Source organism: Oryx dammah, unplaced genomic scaffold (genome assembly GCF_014754425.2).
Source record: "Oryx dammah isolate SB20612 unplaced genomic scaffold, SCBI_Odam_1.1 HiC_scaffold_2, whole genome shotgun sequence".
NCBI lineage: Eukaryota > Metazoa > Chordata > Mammalia > Artiodactyla > Bovidae > Oryx > Oryx dammah.
This window is the reverse complement of record NW_024070186.1, coordinates 155,429,135-155,447,786: the sequence shown is the minus strand read 5'-3', so window position 1 is coordinate 155,447,786 and position 18,652 is coordinate 155,429,135. Positions and strand designations below refer to the sequence as shown.

Sequence of the window (18,652 nt, the reverse complement as noted above, 5' to 3'; positions counted from 1 at the left end):
CAAGATGCCAGAGAGACTTAGAGAACGTAGATGGGGAGATAGCAAGGGACAAGGCTGCAGTGCAGCTGTGGTTCCATGGCACGAGCAGGGACTCCGCGGTCAGAGGATCGGGGCGAGTCCTGACCTCCCAGCACAGTGAGCCCCTCCGAACCTCAGGATCGTTATGGATGAGACAGGAACTGGAAGCTCAACGCATCAACCACTGACAGTGTTTCGGGCACCGTCCTGGGCTCTCTGCCTATGTCACGTGGTTCAGTGGTCACAGCCACTCGGAGTCTGACGTGAACCTGGTTGACAAGGTGCGCACAAGAACGTCCCTTCGGTGAAGAACACCTCTTAAACTGGGGAGTGATCAAGATGAGTCAGCGGCCGCTGTTTTTTTCTTTTGTGCAATAACTTAGGTTGGGGGAACCATGCTTCACATCACAGTCGGAAGGACTGTGAATATTAAACAACAGTGAAGCTAGTCCATTATCTCAGAAGCTGAAGGCGCCACTAAAATGTGAGTTTCCTTGCCATTCAAGATAAACACTCTGATATCTTTGATCTCAGTTGAGTGTGTCATTCTCCCTCCCAGGAGATCTTTGGCAAATGTCTTCATCCTCTGCTCTGCTCTGCTTTGCGAAACACAGTCAGAACTCAGTTTCTCTCTCTGCTCATCCCATGGAAGGCTTCGCAGGTGGCACATTCTTGGCGTGGTTGTGAACCCCTTGGGGTGTGTAACAGGTGTGATGAGGTCATTTTCACTCAGCTTTAGGCGTGCTGTAATGGGAATGACGAATTTCCACACAAACCTCACTTTTTCCTCACTGAAAATAGAAACTTCTTAATGAAAATATGTTCTGACTGCTTGGAGCCAGAAATGCAGGTTGAAGAGCTTCATTTCAAACTTTGAACGGTATGAGTGGAAGGAATGCAAACCATCTGAAGCATTCAATGGACAAAAGCATCTCACTGTGCATCTCTAGCTTCTGGTTGCAGTTTTACTATTTTAAGTGCAATTTTTAGCGTGCTTTTCGAGAGCTTTAATGAGACGTTTCAGTGGGCACTGTTTTCTTCAGATCACTTACATCCAACTTGAAGACAAGAATTAAGAAGGTAGTTGAGTTTCCAACCACAAGAAATATACAAGTACCATGTGTATTAGTCGCTCATGTCCCACGCTTTGCAACCCCATGGACTATAGCCTCTGTCCATGGAACTATCCAGGCAAGAATACTGGAGTGCGTTGCCATTCCCTTCTCCAGGGGATCTTCCTGACCCAAGGATCAAACCCAGGTCTCCTGTGTTGCAGGCAGATTCTTTATCATCTGAACCAACAGGGAGCTCATACAAATACCATAGGATGTTTAGAAATGCAAGTTTGTGTGTAACAGACATACAGTCCAAGATGGACATTCCTAACGAGAACTTTCAGGTGAGCAAATGAAGTGCCAGCTGGGGCTTTGGAACACCACAAAGGGTCCATGCTCTGTACCTCTCATACCGTGGGACACTTGTGCTATTGGACCCTAGGTGGCTCCTCTCCTGGGCCAGGGCTCAGGGACACTTTGTGACCCAGTGATTTTTGCCAGCATCCAGTCTAGCCTCCCTACAGTCAGCACCACTTTGAGCCCCTTTCCCTGATCTAAGAATGGAAGCACTCAGGTTCCCTAAATATGATTCAGAAGGAAGTGAAAGTGTTAGTCGTTCAGTCATGTCCAACTCTTTGCGACCTCATGGACTATATGCATCCTGCCAGGCTCCTCTGTCCATGGGATTCTCCAGGCAAGAATCCTGGAGCGGGTAGCCATTCCTTTCTCCAGGAGATCTTCCCTACCCTGGGATCAAACCTGGGTCTCCTGAATTGCAGGCAGATTCTTTCTTTACTGTCTGAAATTCAGATGGAGCTCACCATCAATTCAAAGGCAGGTACAGAATGGCATGTGTTGGGAGGCTTTAGGGACGGCCTAATGAAAAATCTATCACTTAGCACTGATTTCTTTGAGCAAAGACAGTTGAACCATCTTCAAATACCTCACAAGAACTTTTTTTTTTCCATCCATATAATGAAACCATGGACTTCCCCCACTCCTCACCCCCAAAGCTCAGAGGGTAAGGAATTTTTCCCTGCAATGCCGGAGACACTGGAGATGTGGGTTCAGTCCCAGGGTGGAGAAGGTCCCTTGGAGGAAGACACGGCAACCCGCTCCAGTATTCTTGCCTGAAAAATCCCATCGACAAAGGAGCCTGGCGGGGCTACAGTTCAAAAGATTGCAAAGAGTCAGACACCCGTGAAACTACAATTACAAATTTGAGTGAGTTCAGTGCTGTTGTCCCAGATGAACAGAAGCGTTCCAGGTTTGCCCACACAATTGAGCTGGAGCTTCATGTCATGACTTTTAATAGGAGGGGGAGGCGAGTGAGGAGGAGATGGAGAAATGAACCTCTTCTGCCTCCTCTGATTCCCCTCTTAGCTCTTGTTCCCTGAGGCAGACTCCAGGAGAGAGAGGAGAGGAGGGACAGACACGCTGCGGGGTAGAGTGCACCTCTGTGTCTTCTACCTCCTTGTCCCTTTCCTCGCTGCCTCCCTCCCCCAGCGCCTCCCATACCAACGCTGCCACCAAAGCCTGCATGTGCCCCCAGGGCCCCCTGCGGCCTCTGCGCTGAAAATGCAGCCAGTCGAAGTGCACAGCCCCTGGAACCAAGCGCCAGCCAGCGTGGCCCTGTCCTCTTGGTGTTTGATGCATCCCATAAAGAACCTGCCTGCTAATGCAGGAGACACAAGAGTCACAGGTTTGACCCCTGGGTTAGGAAGATCTGGAGGAAGAGATGGCAACCCACTCCAGTCTTCTTGCCTGGAAAATCCCATGGACAGAGGAGCCTGGTGGGCTACAGTCCATGGGGTGGCAAAGAGTTAGACACAACTGAGCAGACACACATACACACACACACGTACACTATTTTACAGCATTCAAAACTTTTCTAGATCTTTTGCATTTAGATCTCCTGGGTTGGGAGTTACAGGTAATTTGGCAAAGCAAACACCATAACTTGTCTCTTACATAACCCTACAACTGGCAGCAGGGAACCACACATGGAGATTAAGCAACCCTCACTCATCCAGGAAGACTTTGCATTTCCTTTTATGGAGGGAAAAATACTCCAGTTTGCTCTTTCCCGCTGCATATATTCTTTTCATTATTGGCTGACTTTAATGAATCTTTGAAGTTAATTTTTACATATGAACAGCAAGGTTCCACTTAACTTTTGGAAGCTTAAGAGGTGTCCATGTGTGCCTCTAGACTAGAGAATGTTTTTCATAAATAACATGACTGCGTTTAGGTGATAATGAAATTGGAGAGAGTGGGAAGAACCTAGCACTCAGACCGCCATAGGGACCAAAATTGACAAAGTACTTGGAAGTTCAAAGAGCTGCAGCATTTTAATGGGATTAATGGCTTACCTGGTGGCTCAGCGGTGAAGATTTGGCCTGTCAATGTAGGAGACTCGGGTTTGGTCCCTGGGTCGGGAAGATTCCCCTGGAGGAACAAATGGCACCCCACTCCAGTATTCTTCCCTGGGAAATCCCATGGACAGAAGAGCCTGGTGGGCTACAGTTCATGAGGTTGCAAAGAACTGGACACAACTTAGTGACTAAACAACAATAACATTTAAGAGAGATAAGCAACAAGGACCTGCTGTATAGCACAGGGAACTACAGTCAATATCCTGTAATAACTGATATGAGAAAAATCTGAAGAATAGATACACATACATGTATAGCTGAATCACTTTGCTATACACCTGAAACTTACACAACAGTGTAAACCAACTGTACTTCAATTAAAAGAAAAATAGTAAAATGAAAATTTGGGGGAAAAAAGGAGTTGTAGCCTTTTCAAAGAACTGGTATCCTGCTATTCCAGAATGCTTCTTCTAGACCAGACCTCTCACCTGCAAAAAGGCCAACTGAACTAGCTTTTCAATTATACTATCCATTCTTTCTATTTCATCATCCTTTCCTATTTAAAACAAAACCGAAAACACTCAGTCTCTGAGTCTCCAAGCAGACAGCCTCTTAATGTTTTCTTTCTCAGCTTCAGAGGTTCAGATTACTCTAAAATGTTTTCATATCTTTTTTCCGAATTCAGTAGGCATTAGAAAATGATGAAAGAACTGCCTATTCCTAGTTGTCCAATTACAAAGTTTTCCAACGAAAATCCTAGGATCACTTCCCACATTCTCACTATGAAATACAAGTGGGAATTAGGACTTTCATCCAATAAAGTTTCATCAGAAAAAAAAGGGGGGGGGCAGGGCACATTTTGAAACGAATTCTACTTTTTTTCTTTGAAAAACAGAGGTCATTGACCAAGACAGATTTCCAAATGTTTTCTCTAATATCCCAGTGTATGAAACTTTGATTTAAGTGTTCAGGAAATTACAGGGATCAAACCATTCCCCAAGACTTCAGTTTCCAGATTTCTCCAAGCCTTGAAAGTTCCCCGCAGGCTAATTACTGTTTACTGCTATAGCCCTTCCTGCTTCTGTCTGTAACATTTTCCATCCTAAGAAGGGTCGTCCCATTCAGCGGCGGAGCCTGGTGACTGAGTGGCTGAATGGAATTACTACCAGTGGAAACTATGCTGCAAGAGGGAGAGATAAAACAGCTGCAAAGCAAACCTCGGCTGTTTTTTCCATCCTCCCCAAGCGAAGTTAATTAGCATAGGGAAAATGACTAAGGTGTTGACGTCACCTCTTTCCAGTAGAAACTTACACTCTGTCCCTGTCCGCCTGCGAGTCAAGCAGGGCTTGACTCAGGAATTTGGTGTCCAAACAGGATGCCCTGGAAGCAGTGCTTTTTTTTTCCCCGGGGTTGGGGCGGGGTGGGGGCGGGGGGAGCCGGACCTCGTTGCTTTATAAGCGCGGGCTTGAGAAAGAACCTAACAGCTTCTGGTAAAGGAACTCCATCCACTTGGGGCTTGACCGCGGGAGTCGCTGTAGCTCTCACTGTAAGAAAGCAAGATGCACTTTAGAAATTTTAACTACAGTTTTAGCTCCCTGATTGCCTGTGTGGCAAACAGTGAGATCTTCAGCGAAAATGAAACCAGGGTAAGGCTTCTGATATAATGTAATTTTTTTTAATTTGAGAGAGAGTTTTCAAAGCATGATGTTAATTGGTACTATTAGCTGAGATAGTTGGTGGGGATGTGTGGTTCTTTTTGTGGGTTTGGGGGTTTTTGAAATGCATCCAGAATGCTTTGAGCCTTCAAAATCAAAAGGTGTTGTCTGAGGAATTAGCTCTGAAGGAATTTTTTAAAGCTCAGTATTTAAAAATGTCTCTGTCCCTTGGCCAATTAGTAAGCAGGGTTCAGCATGGTGTTTGTTTCATTCTGTGTAGATTGTAAGTAAACTTTTGGAGGGAGGACTTTCTGACAGTGCACAGAATGTTTCACTTTGACATCTGGAGTTCAGGATACTTTGATTTTATCTTAGGAAATCAGTATTGTAGAGATATTTGCATGTTTGAAGTAATTATAAGGACCTGTCTTCAACTTTCTAGGTTTTTCCAGGTGGAGAAAATGCACCCATAGCAAATAATAAATAGATACATAAGTTAAACATCCTACCTCCTGGAAAGCTGCTGTCATCAATGGTTATTAATATAACTAGTGATTTTAATTACTATGCTTTACTTCTTCATTTGATTAAAATGCCAAGATTTCCATCAGCAGCTATGAAGCTATCTAACTGATCTCTAAAACAAGACTGTATAGGAATGAATTCTGTGTGTTCTCTTTAGGGGGCAGTGATCACGTTATATCCTTATACCTAAAGCCATACTGAGACTTGGGACGTTTTCTTTCTTTTTTTCTTAAATCAAATTTAACTCCCTAATCATGTAGTCTGCTTACAAGCCAGAATCGTGGTTTTTTAACTAGATATTAGAGCATGGTCTTTGTGTACGTGCATGCTTGTTAAGTCACTTCAGTCTTGTCCAACTCTTTGCAACCCCATGGACTGTATGTAGCCCGCCAGGCTCCTCTGTCCATGGGATTCTCCAGGCAACAATACTGGAGTGGGTTGCCATGCCCTCCTCCAGGGGAACCTCCCAACCCAGGGATCGAACCCACGTCTCTTAAGTCTCCTGCATTAGCAGGTGGGTTCATCATCACTAGCGGCACCTGGGAAGCCCAATCTATGTGTAAACGTACTACAAAGTCTATCTACTTAATATTAGCCTTATGTGAGTAAAATCACTGTTTACTCATTTCAGTAGAGATGCCACCCAACAACTGTAATAACAAATGAGATTATTTTATAAAAGAACGGTAGGAGAGCAATACGAAATTAACAAGGTAGTGTGGGTTCTCTTGCACTCTGGTCCGCAGCCCTGACTTGCCGTCTAAAAATATCCATCAAACTCATCTCTCTTAAGTTATGAATCATAACTCCAAACAGTTGGTCACAATGCCTACGGATGAGGTCGTGTGAAATTCCAAATCCGCACAGACACCCTCACGCCCCGGACTCACCCGTGCTCCACAGAGGGGCAGAGACCAACCGAGTCACCGCGCGGCCAGATGAACTCGAAGCTTGAGCATCTGCTGCGCCTTCGCTCTCCTTCTGTTTCTCCGCGTCACCTCTCCTGGGAAAGTCACAGATTTTTCCATCAACTAACAAAACCCAAGGAACTGGAAGAGAGAAACTCTGTGAGCTCTTCCTATGTCTCCTGGTGGAGACGCCAGCCAGGAGGAAAGGCAGGCCCTGCCCCATGGAGCCCTGCCCGATGGAGCAGAAACTGACCAACCACCCATCCATCCGGAGGCCCATACCCTCCTCCACTTCTTAGTACCAAAAAGTCTCAGGGACGTTCTCCTCTTCTGCTGGAATCCTCTCTCCGCTTTGCAGAAACAGCATGCTCTCTATAGATTTCCAGAGTCCTTCCAGGCCTCCTCGTCTCACCAGTCACTTGGGTAGAGGACACGCTGCCTGCCCCAGCCTCGCTCTCAGCCACCCCCATTGGCCTCTCACCATCCCCAGAGTTTAGTCTGCAAAAAAGATTCAGAAATCTGGTAACTGACAGCCCCTGCACAATCTTCCTACAAGTTTCAAGACTGTCCATAACACCTTCCCCTCTGGTTGGAAAAGATGACAGTGGTCTCCCAGTTCCCCAAAACGACACCCCATTCAGGACCCAACCCGGTGGTGGTGGGTGGGGGGCGGTGCTCCTGCAGAACTTTTCCCAGGATCTGATGAAACATTCTCCTGAATCTAGGCTTTTAATCATTGAACTCAGGCATTTCAGTTCTAAGATCTCATGCTGTTTCACAATGTTCACTAGTTCTTAAACACTAGAGCTAAATGCATACCTGTATTAAAGCCAGTGTATAGAAACAGGTTCTTTGACAGTACATTCATTTTTAAAAACCAGTCCTATTTTAGAGAGTTAAAAAATGACAGACTGAATGGGAAAATACCACTGGGAATTTTTTTTTTTAACTGTTTCCTTGACGTTAAGAAATGCAAGGCCTTTTTATACAGAGTGAAGTAAGTCAAAAAGAGAAAGACAAATATCATATATTAATGCATATGTATGAAATCTAGAAAACCAGTACTGATGATCCGATTTGCAGGGCAGCAAAGGAGACACAGACATAAAGAACAGACTTGTGGACACAGTGGGGGAAGGAGAGGATGTGATGATTTGAGGGAACAGCATTGAAACATACACATTACCGTATGTAAACTAGATAGCCAGTGGGAGTTTGATGTAAGACACAGGGAGCCCACAGTCAGTGCTCTGTGACAGCCTAGAGGGGTAGGGGGTGAGGAAGGTCAGAGGGGATTCAAGAAGGAAGAAACATATTTACGGCCGATTCATGTTGATGTATGGCAAAAAAAAAAAACATCTCATATTGTTAAGTAATTATCCTCTAATTAAAAAAAAGAAAAAAAAAAACACAGAAAAAAGGGCAACCAACCATAGGGAAAATGTACCTTTACCACCTATAGGGCATAAAAAAAAAAAAGAAATGCAAGCCTTTTAAAACTAACTTTATAGTTTCCCAATTGAATTAAAAAAATGTTTTTTTCAAACTAGCTCCAGTGTTTGAAAGCCCTAAGTAGTATTTGATGGACAGGGCATTGTCCTAAGCAGAGTGGTGGGACTGAAGTTCACTGGATTGGGGAGGATCATGGAACAACAGGATCTGAAGTTGGAAGTTCTTGAAACAATGAGTGATTCAGTTTCTCCGTAAGAATTGTAATGAAGCCATCCAGTCAAAGGTCATGTGCAAGTAGATTCCAATTCCTTTCATTTTTTTATTTTTCAGGCCAAATTTGAATCCCTCTTTAGGACTTATGACAAAGATATCACCTTTCAGTATTTTAAAAGCTTCAAACGGGTCAGAATAAACTTCAGCAACCCCTTATCTGCAGCAGATGCCAGACTCCAGCTACATAAGACTGAATTTCTTGGAAAGGAAATGAAATTATATTTTGCTCAGGTGAGTGGATTTCACTGATACCCACACTTCCCCCTTCTCCCTCTCACCCTTAAAGTGAAAGAAAGCAAAGTCGCTCAGTCGTGTCCGACTCTTTGCCACCCCATGGACTGTAGCCTACCAGGTTCCTCCGTCCATGGGATTTTCCAGGCAAGAATACTGGAGTGGGTTGCCATTTCCTTCTCCAGGAGATCTTCCTGACCCAGGGATCAAACCCAGGTCTCCCGCATTGCAGGGAGACGCTTTACTGTCTGAACCACCAGCTTTCCCATAAAATAGCATATATATCCATTGTTGTTGTTACCATCACTAAGTTGTGTCCACCTCTTTTGCGACCCCATGGACTATAGCCTGCCAGGCTCCTCTGTCCATGGGATTTCCCAGGCAAGAATCCTGGAGTGGGGTGCCATTTCTTTTTCCAGGGGATCCTCCCGACCCAGGGATCAAACCTGGGGCTGCTGCATCACAGGTGGGTTCTTTACCACTGAGCCACCAGGGAAGTTCCTAGACACCCATTACCTATATGTTGATTGAAAACTCCCAAGAAATCGTCTTCAGAGGGGCAAAATTCATACTAGAAATGTATAATGTCCCCTGTTTTAAGATAGCAGGGTGCAGTTGATCCCTGACCTTATAGATGACCTCTTGAGTTGAGTAATGATGGGAAAAAGAGTCTTTTCCTGACGCTGGAAGGTGGAGGACCACAGGGTGGTGGGCGTGACTTTGCTAGAACCCCAGACTAGAGAGGTTCTGGCTTTATGCAGGTTCTGAGCAGGGCTCAGTAGCCTGCTCACTTCTGGAGAGCCTATATCTGCAAACCCGCCCTGCACATCAACACAGGGGCTGCCAGGTCCGGTCTGAAAGGCTGGGGTTGGGGGGGAATGGGTTCATCAGGCAGGTAGCAAAATGGTAAGAAATCCATCTGGGAAGCGGGGCTCCAGGTGCCAGGGCAGTCCCAGGTTGGGTAGGGATCTCCAGGGCAGGTTTGCTTTTCCTCCTGCCCATCACCTCCTTCCTGCCCCTGCCCCTCCTTGATGGTAGACCACCCACCTTCCAGGCAGCTCATAAATGTCCACTTGACGATGTTATAGACATCTTAAAAGCTTGGCAAGAGGGCCAAAGCCCTTCAGCTCCTACTCCCTGGTGAAAGAGACCCCCGTGGAGGCCCTGAGTTATCGGGGCACACCCTGTAGAGGGCTTCCAGACCCTGCGTGGAAGGCAAACTTGCCAGCCCTGCCTGGGTAAATTGGAGCCCGATGCCCTGCCCCCTGGTGGATCCAAGCCTTAGACCTCGGATCCTTGGGAACAAATGCCCTTCTGCATTAGGTGCGGTTCCATATAAGTGATTGCTTAGACCCTCCCATGACCTTTTCTGGTTTATTAAAGTAAAGACATGTTCATTGTGAAATTTTTAGGGGGAGAGGGCGTGGAGAAGGGGCAGGATTATACTAAAGAACAAAGAAAATACAAAGTGGCCAGATTTGAATGTAAGATGACTCCAAACAGCCCTCCATTCACTAGCATAACTTTTAAGCCCCCAGAACCAGGATCTCGGTTATTGTCCCTTATCATTTTTTTTTTCTTAAAATATGTATCCTAGAAGCTGGGCTTCCCAGGTGGTGCTAGTGATAAAGAAACTGCCTGCCCGTGCAGGAGACAGAAGAGATATGATTTGATCCCTGGGTCGGGAAGATTCCCCAGGAGGTGGACATGACAACCCACTGCAGTATTCTTGCCTGGAGAATCCCCACGGACAGGGGAGTCAGGCTGGCTATAGTTCATGGGGTCACAAAGAGTCATACACAACTGAAGCACCTTAGCACACGTGCACGCATCCTAGAAGGTGCATTTACTTTTTCCTCCCTCCCTTTTGGCATCTGATTCAGAGCCCCAAAGTGGGAGGGAAGCCTGAGAGTGTGGCAAGTCCCCATCCCTGCTTTACCCCGCTGAAAACTGATGTCGGTCCTGGAGGTGTCGCTTAGCCTTTGGAGCATCTGTGATAGGTTGTAATGCCTCCGTAACACGAGGAGCTGCAGGCAGTTGGTTCTGAGATCCCTTCTGACCTCGGCCACAGCGCTTTTTTTACCATCTGTACTAAAATTACCTCTGTATATTTTCTATCAGTCTCAGTTCAGTACAGTCACTCAGTCGTGTGTCCGACTCTTTCAACCCCATGGACTGAAGCACGCCCAGCCTCCCTGTCCATCACCCACTCCCAGAGTTTACTCAAACTCATGTCCATTGAGTCGGTGATGCCATCCAACCATCTCATCTCTGTCCTTCCCTTCTCCTCCCGCCTTCAGTCTTTCCCAGCAGCAGGGTCTCTTCCTGTGAGTCTAGGTCAAGCATCCTTTCTCGTGGTCCACGGTGCCTATGAGTCCCTACCCCGGGAGGGCGCTCTAATCACGTTTGCACGGTGACCTAAGTTCCCTCTCCCCGCGCTTGTGAACCGTATGGCGGTTCACCCCGGGCTGAGCCTGTGGACGTGGTTGCATCCCTGACCACTGTCTTCCGCAGGCGGTCGTGAGGCGCCCTCACGCTCCGTCCGTCCTTCCCTCTTCGAGAAACATCTCCTTTCTCTCTCCTCCAGACTTTACACATAGGCAGTTCACACCTGGCCCCTCCGAATCCAGACAAACAGTTCCTCATCTCTCCTCCCGCCTCGCCGCCGGTCGGCTGGAAACAAGTGGAAGACGCTACTCCCGTCATAAATTATGACCTTTTATATGCTATCTCCAAGCTAGGGCCAGGTAAGCCGTGCCCTCCCGTAAGGACTGGGGGTGGGGGGAGGTGAGGACACTTGGAGAGGTTTGCCCAGGGCGTCCATCAGAGCACCACTCTCAGCCCGTCACCGGATGGATGCCAGCGCCTGCTGTGAATTGCCTCTGTTTGGCTTTCTGCCTCTGCATCGGGGTCACCCATTGCTGGGGAGCCTGCACACCTGCCCGCCTCTGGCCTCTTCCCTTAGGAAGAGGGGCAAGCTGGCCCTGGGGACCCATCACTGTGATCTCGCTGCATCTCATCACGTGACTGCCTCCCCTCACCCACCGAGCACAGCCCATGGTGGGGGGAGGTGGGTAGGGGACCCAAGACCCCCGCTCAGAGGTCCTGTTGCTCCAACCCGGGATGAGCTGTTGGACTTTGGAAAGGAGAAAATGGGCCTTTCCCCACTTCCGTTAAGTTTCATTTTTAGTCAAGGGAATTTTGTCCATCGACACGGTCCTCGCCTGCCTATTTGAAAGTGTGAGCAGTCAGAGACCCATAGGTCACAAGAGGAGAAGGAGCCCCAGACACATGGGCCCACAGGCAGGGGTGCTCACCCACTGAGCTTGCCAGGGAAAGAAGAGATTCTGTGCCTCTGAAGGGACAAAGGTGTGAGCATTTGGGAAGAAAGGTACTCTGGCCTCAGGCTTCTCATCCAGAAAATGTGTGTTCCCTGGTAGAGTTGTGAGCAATATACAAGATCATCGTGTAGAAAGCACTTCGTACAATGCCTGGCTCATCGGCAGAGCTCAGTACCTGTTTTCTGGAAACGGTAAAATGTTGGTGGTTCTCATCCTATCAATAGGGTTTGGGTGAGCTGGAAGGTGCAGGCAGGGGTCTTGGGGTGACCAGGTTTGAGCCCCACTTCTGCCCTATCCATGGGGCAAATGCAATAAACACTGAGGCCATCAGCTTTCTCCTTGACCAATAATCTGATTGATGTTCCTTTGAGTGGAGAGTTTTGTTTTCCTGGACCATCAGCAGTTTCATATGAAAAAGGTGACATTGCCGTTAACACCTCTCAGACAGAAAATTCCCTCTATGGTAGAAAGCAAAAATCACATCACCCACTGCTCACCGTAGCATGAAGTTCAAGTTAGAAGTGCCAGTGTTCCTCCAAGCAGCTCCAGGCTAAGGTGCATTAGCAGAGCCCAGGGGTGGAAACTTCTGGAATGTTAGAGAGGGGAAAAGGGAGACGTCCACCTAGAGAAAGGAATCAAACTGTCCCAGGGACAGGAAGTGCTGTTAATGAACATTCTTTACACTCTAGAACCTACCGCCTTTTTTTTTTTTTTTTAACAGATGTCTTGTTTGAGAAGCCCTTTTAGAGAATAGACATCAATTTGCTTTCAGTTTACTCAACAATGAGCTTGAATAGTAATTCATATTTCAGCTGTGCTTTTTAGCCAACAAGATTGCAAAGATTTTGCAAATGTGATCTTGTTTCCTTGCTTTCTGGATTATGCCTCCTTGGCAGGGGATAAAGATTTGTAAAGAGGATCATGACCAAGATTTTGAGTGATATATCAGACCCTCTACCTTAACTTTCTGCCCCTTGAGGATACTGAAGCTCATTCACTCTTTCGGTACTCAGTCATGTTCAACTCTTTGCAACCCCATGGACTATATGGAACCCACCAGCCTCCTCTGTCCATGGGATTCTCCAGGCAAGAATATGGAGCAGGTTGCCATTTCCTCCTCCAGGGGGTCTTCCCGACCCAGGGATAGAAGCCCTCTCTATGTCTCCTGCATTGGCAGGCAGATTCTTTACCACTGGGCCATCTGGGAAGCCCTCACCCATTCAGTGAAATGAAAGTTGCTCAGTCGTGTCTGACTCTTTGTGACCCTATGGACTAATACAGTCCATGGAATTCTTCAGGCCAGAATACTGGAGTGGGTAGCCATGCCCTTCTCCAGGGGATCTTCCTGACCCAGGGATTGAACTCAGGTCTGCTGCCTTGCAGGGGAATTCTTTACCAGCTGAGCCACAAGAGAAGCCCTTTCAGAGGCAGTTACAATAACATTCCAGTCTCACGTGTGGGCCTGAGAAGAGGCAACACTTTGTTTATGAGTAAAAGCCCCTTGACTGAGCCTGATAAATTTCAGGCTGCTGTACAACAGCAGGACACTCCTGGTTTGAGGGGGTTGATAATTGTGTGACAAAGGATGCTGTGGTCAAAAATGCTTTTGGAGCACCTGATTCAGAACTCACATCTGTTTCTTTTGGGCAAAGAGGCTTCCCCGTGCTTCCCATCTCTAGCCTGGGCTGTGAGCGTCAGTGAAAGCCTTCGGTGGGGAGAGGTGCCCAAGAGGGCCTTACCTGACGCCTTTATTCATACAACTTTTCCTGAACAGGTGCCGCTTTCACCGTACCAGGGAAGTCTCCTGGGTAGTTTAGAGAGAGCCTAGTGTACATGCTAAAAAACTGAAAGTGTTAGTTGCTGGGTTGTGTCCGACTCTTTGAGACCCCATAGACTGTAGCCTGCCAGGCTCCTCTATCCATGGAATTCTCCAGGCAAGAATACTGGAGTGGGTTGCCATTCCTTCTCTAGAGGATCTTCCCAACCCAGGGTTCGAACCTGGGTTTCCAGCACTGCAGGGAGATTCTCTACCCTCTTAGCCACCAGGGAAGCCCATACATGCAAAGAGTAATTAAATATACATTCCTTCCATACCTTTCATATGCCTGGACTCAGAGTGTTTGAAAACAGAGTCATTTGCAGTGTTGAGATGTATAAAGAAAGTGAAAGTGAAGTCGCTCAGGCGTGTCGGACTCTTTTCGACCCCATGGACTGTAGCCTACCAGGCTCCTCAGTCCATGGAATTTTCCAGGGAAGAGTACTGGAGTGGTTTGCCATTTCCTTCTCCAGCGGATCCTCCTGACCCAGGGATCGAACCTGGCTCTCCTGCACTGCAGGCAGATGCTTTACCGCTGAGCCAAGGAGCCACCAAAGAAACACCAATCCAGAGTGTGTCTCGCTGTGTCCTTAGGTCCCCAGTGGATGCCCACAGAAGCTCAGCTGAGCTGACTCCTGCATGCACATCCCTTTGCCCTTGCTTTTTTTGGCCCTTACCTCCTTGCCTGAGTTACCCTGCAATTATTTTCTTTCCCCAGGGGAAAAGTATGAACTGCATGCAGCCACCGACACCACCCCCAGCGTGGTGGTCCATGTCTGTGAGAGCGATCAGGAGAACGAGGAAGAAGACGAGATGGAAAGAATGAAGAGACCGAAGCCCAAAATTATCCAGACCAGGAGGCCAGAGTACACGCCCATCCACTTAAGCTGAACCGGCGCCCGGACGAAGACGTGCTCCAAACCATGCTCGCAAGAAGGCATCTTTTACTGTGGAAGCAGCCGGTCACAGCTTTGGAGGCGGCAGCCGTGACCGCTGTGGCAGAAATTCCAGTTCACGTTGCTCAGAAGAGAATCGAGGCTTCGTCCCCTGGTTCTAATGCTGCGCCTCAGTCAGTGTTCGAGGCTCCTGGCCAGGCCCCGAGCCAATCACTGAGTTTGGGCTGATCGCACAAGGACATCTGGGAGCATCACGGGAAAACCAATAATGATAGTGTTTTGTACTTGTTCTCTTCTGATAGGTTCTGTCTTGGCCAGGGGCAGATTGATCCACGGGCCCTGGGGAGAGTCTTTGTGTTTAATCAGTCTGCAAGGTAGACGCACTCTCTTTCCTGGAGGGAAAAGGCGCCCCGCGAAGCCACGAGGCGCCTGGTGCAGAAAGGTTGTGACAGCAACAGTGCCACGTGGAAACTGTACCGTTTCATTTCCCCCTTCATGTTCTGATGTTTGTGCATGTGTGTTACTGATTTCTCAGAACTAACCTTCGTTTATATGTAGAGTTGCGCCACTGCTGTTTTACGTCTTCTGGGGAGATAAGAAGGCATCTGTGAAGTCTGTCACCTTTGCAGATTCGTGACTATCTTTGCAAGGGCACCCACGGCGGGGTGGAGGGGATTCTACCTGGAATACACACACCATTCCGCATCCTGTCCGATGCAACTGACAACTTGTGCTTTGGCAAAAGAAGTCGATCTGGAATTCCTGTGTAGCGTTTCGCTTATAAAATTCAGAAAATAGCACTTTCACTGCCAACTTCTAGTGGGTGAGAAATTTTAGTTTAGATGTTTTAGATCAGACAATACGTAGGTTTCCTTTCTTTCTTTGACGTGGTGGTTTATATAACATGAATCATAGCCAAAACCCTTTTCAGGGGGAATAGTCAGTTGAGATCATTAATTTTTTTACCCCCACTAATGCATCAAGATAAACTTGTAAATAAAGCCGATAGTATATATTCACACCTGTTGTGCACTTGGGTGAGACATATATGGCCATGGAGACTAGGGTCAGATGTGTTAACCTCCCTGTGAATCGTATGTTGTAGAAAATGCCTTTCAGATGTTTGATGGGACTTGAATTCAAAGCACATGAAGTGGATAGTGGATATAAGAAGGGTACAGTGCCTTTCCCATTAATTCCTGGTGGAGTTGTCACACTAGATTAACGTTTGTAATTTTTTTCTAGTGTCCTGTGTATGCCTGGTCGATGGGTACTCCCCTTTGGCCTTACAAGACTGTAACAATGTTTGTCCTTTTGAAATACCTAATGCCAAGTAACAGTGCATGCTTTGGAAAAGGGGAAGAGGACTTTCTTTAAGAAGTAAAGGCGTTTGGCTGTTTGGCTGTTCCTATCAAGAAATTGACTGAATGGTCTCCAAACCCTGTTTACAGGACCTGGTCGGGTGTGGGGGACAAATGAACAAGAGACGCTTGCATAGTCGTTCAAGTGTTCGTAGTTCAGTGCTTTTAAACTGGAGAGGCTAACCTCGAGATATTTTTTTTAACTGCATTCTCTAATAAATCAACGCAATATGCTCTTTATGGAAAAGCTTTCCGTTGTTTTATTTCTAAGGGACAGCCTGTGAGCCCTTTGACTTCTGCAGCCTCAGAAGGATGCACTCCTTTATCAGTCCGGGTTTGAAAACTCCCAGTTCCTTGCCGTGGTTCACAGGCTGTCAGCCACACTAATGGGGCATCACGTAGCAAAGAGGAAAATGGATAAAACTGAAATCAGAAGTCTGGAGTGTTTCCTTTGTCCAGGGAGAGGATGCTGAGATCAACATCCCTTTTGCCATCAGCTCCGCTAAACAATGGGCTTCCCAGGTGGGGCAGTGGGAACCCACCTGCCAGTGCAGGGGGCACAGGAGGCATGGGCGGGTTCCATCCCTGGGTCGGGAAGATTCCCCTGGAGTAGGAAACAGCAGCTCATTCCAGTCTTCTTGCCTGGAAGATTCCATGGCCAGAGGAGTCTGGCGGTCTATATTCCACATGGTGGCAAAGAGTTGGACATAACCAGTACGTGCCCACACACTCATACACACACCCCTCTAAACGTTTCTGATCATTAACTTGAGGAATTTTCTTTCCTGTAGAAAATATGCCTGTGGAACATACTAAGTTGCAAAAGCTGGTTATGTTCAGAAAGTCTGTCCGTAAGCCTCCTATTTGAATTTTACCTGGAAGTCTGATCAAAAATGGTGGTGCGCTCCTGGCCAGCCCTCAAAGGCCTGAATAATGCCGTGTTTATTTGCAAATGATATATATATGTGTACTCATACATATATATATCTTTTGGGCTCAGACGGTAAAAGAATCCATCAGCAATGTGGGAGACCTGGGTTCGATTGCTGGGTTGGGAAGACCCCCTGGAGAAGGGAAGACCCACTCCAGGATTCTGCCCTGGAGAATTCCCTGGACAGAGGAGCCTGGCAGGCTACAGTCCATGGGGTCACAAAGAGTCGGACATGACTAGGGGATTTCCACTTTCACACTCTCATTTGCGAATGGTGTCCGCATCTCTTTCAAGATGAACATCAGGCATTTTTCCATGGAAGTTCACGTGCTCCTGTTTTCCATTGAAGAGCAGCCTCATTCCGTCATTCCTCAGGAGCACCTGCATATTTTAAACTCACGTATGTTTGGGGTCTAAGCGTGTAGGAAAATCCTCATTTGCATCAAGTTGGTTGAATCTGACTGTTGAGAAGTTTCACTAATTAACCACCAGGGAAGGAGGGCAAGGCTGCTCTTTGTCATCGTGTTGAATAACTAGGAGCCTCTGCAGAGCAGAACTGGATTGGGAAGTGTGCTGGTCCAGGGCCCTACTTCATATATAGCCCTGGGATAAAGCCGAATTGTGTTGTCAGTCAACTCAGACTTCCAGCAGGTCCGCTTACACGTAACTGGAGAAATATGGGTGGCTGGTCCCATTGCCCGGGAAGCCTTCAGATCCTAGAGTAGAAATCCACACGTCAACAAACAGCCTCACTCCTGATGGATGATGCCTGATGAATGGTTCTCAGTTAAGGTACCTGTGGCAGCCTCAGCTCAAATTCCAAAGCTGAGTGTTCACAGTCTGGTTTCCAGGCAGATGGCTATGCTGTTGTTGTTCAGTCACTAAGTTGTGTCCAACTCTTTGTGGCCCCATGAACTGCAGCACGCCAGGCTCCTCTGTCTTCCACTGTCTCCCGGAGTTTGTTCACACTCATGATCCCTGTCCGTTGAGTTGGTGATGCCATCCAACCATCTCATCCTGTGCCACCTCCTTCTCCTCCTGCCCTCAATCTTTCCCAGCATCACGATCTTTTCCAATGAATGGACTCTTTGCATCAGGTGGCCAAAGTATTGGAGCTTCAACTTCAGCATCAGTCCTTCCAATGAATATTCAGGACTGATTTCCTTTAGGATGGACTGGTTGGATCTAGTCCAAGGGACTCTCAAGAGTCTTCTCCAGCACCACAATTCGAAAACATCAGTTCTTCAGCTGCTGCTGCTGCTGCTGCTAAGTCGCTTCAGTCGTGTCCGACTCCGTGCGACCCCATAGACGGCAGCCCACCAGGCTCTGCCGTCCCTGGGATTCTCCAGGCAAGAACACTGGAGTGGGTTGCCATTTTCTTCTCCAATCAGTTCTTCAGCAAAGGCCCCTAAATCATGAACGTGCCCAGGACTCAAGCATCTCTGTAGCCCCCCTAGTGAGTGGGCTCAGTAAAAGGCAAAAGGACAGACATCAAAAAGGCAGAGTCATGCAGAGCACATCCTTTGCCATTGATTGGATGTGTTCCTTAAATAGATTTTGATAGAATATATTTCTCGTCTGATGGTAAGTAGCTTAGAGCCATCCATCCCAGAAAAGAAAATCAGGATACTCAAAATGTGTGCTAAATCCAAACAAAGGGTGGTAAATGATGAGAGAAGTATAACATTTCCTGCAGCTATTAATACTCAGGCTAAAAACATTGATTTGCAGTCAGCGAGCATTTTAGGATTTGTTATTTCCAGAATATTGTGAGATTTAGTGCCCAGAGGAGGTTTGCATTTTTGGAGAGCTTTA

At 47.2% G+C, this 18,652-nt stretch overlaps 1 protein-coding gene across 2 annotated transcripts in view; it reads left to right on the top strand.

Moving 5' to 3' along the window:
- Positions 1 to 16,153, top strand: part of RCAN1 (regulator of calcineurin 1) — a 121,657-nt gene extending 105,504 nt beyond the window's left edge. Inside the window, exons 1-4 of one of the 2 annotated variants that reach the window (XM_040228755.1) lie at positions 4,787 to 5,094; positions 8,319 to 8,492; positions 11,080 to 11,239; positions 14,368 to 16,153. In XM_040228755.1, the coding sequence (XP_040084689.1) occupies positions 5,008 to 5,094; positions 8,319 to 8,492; positions 11,080 to 11,239; positions 14,368 to 14,540 (594 nt within the window). In that variant the 5' untranslated portion in view covers positions 4,787 to 5,007 and the 3' untranslated portion in view covers positions 14,541 to 16,153. Of the gene's footprint in view, positions 1 to 4,786; positions 5,095 to 8,318; positions 8,493 to 11,079; positions 11,240 to 14,367 lie in introns of those variants that run through there. The other variant, XM_040228744.1, reaches the window with a different exon arrangement.
- The last annotated feature ends 2,499 nt before the right edge of the window (positions 16,154 to 18,652 follow it).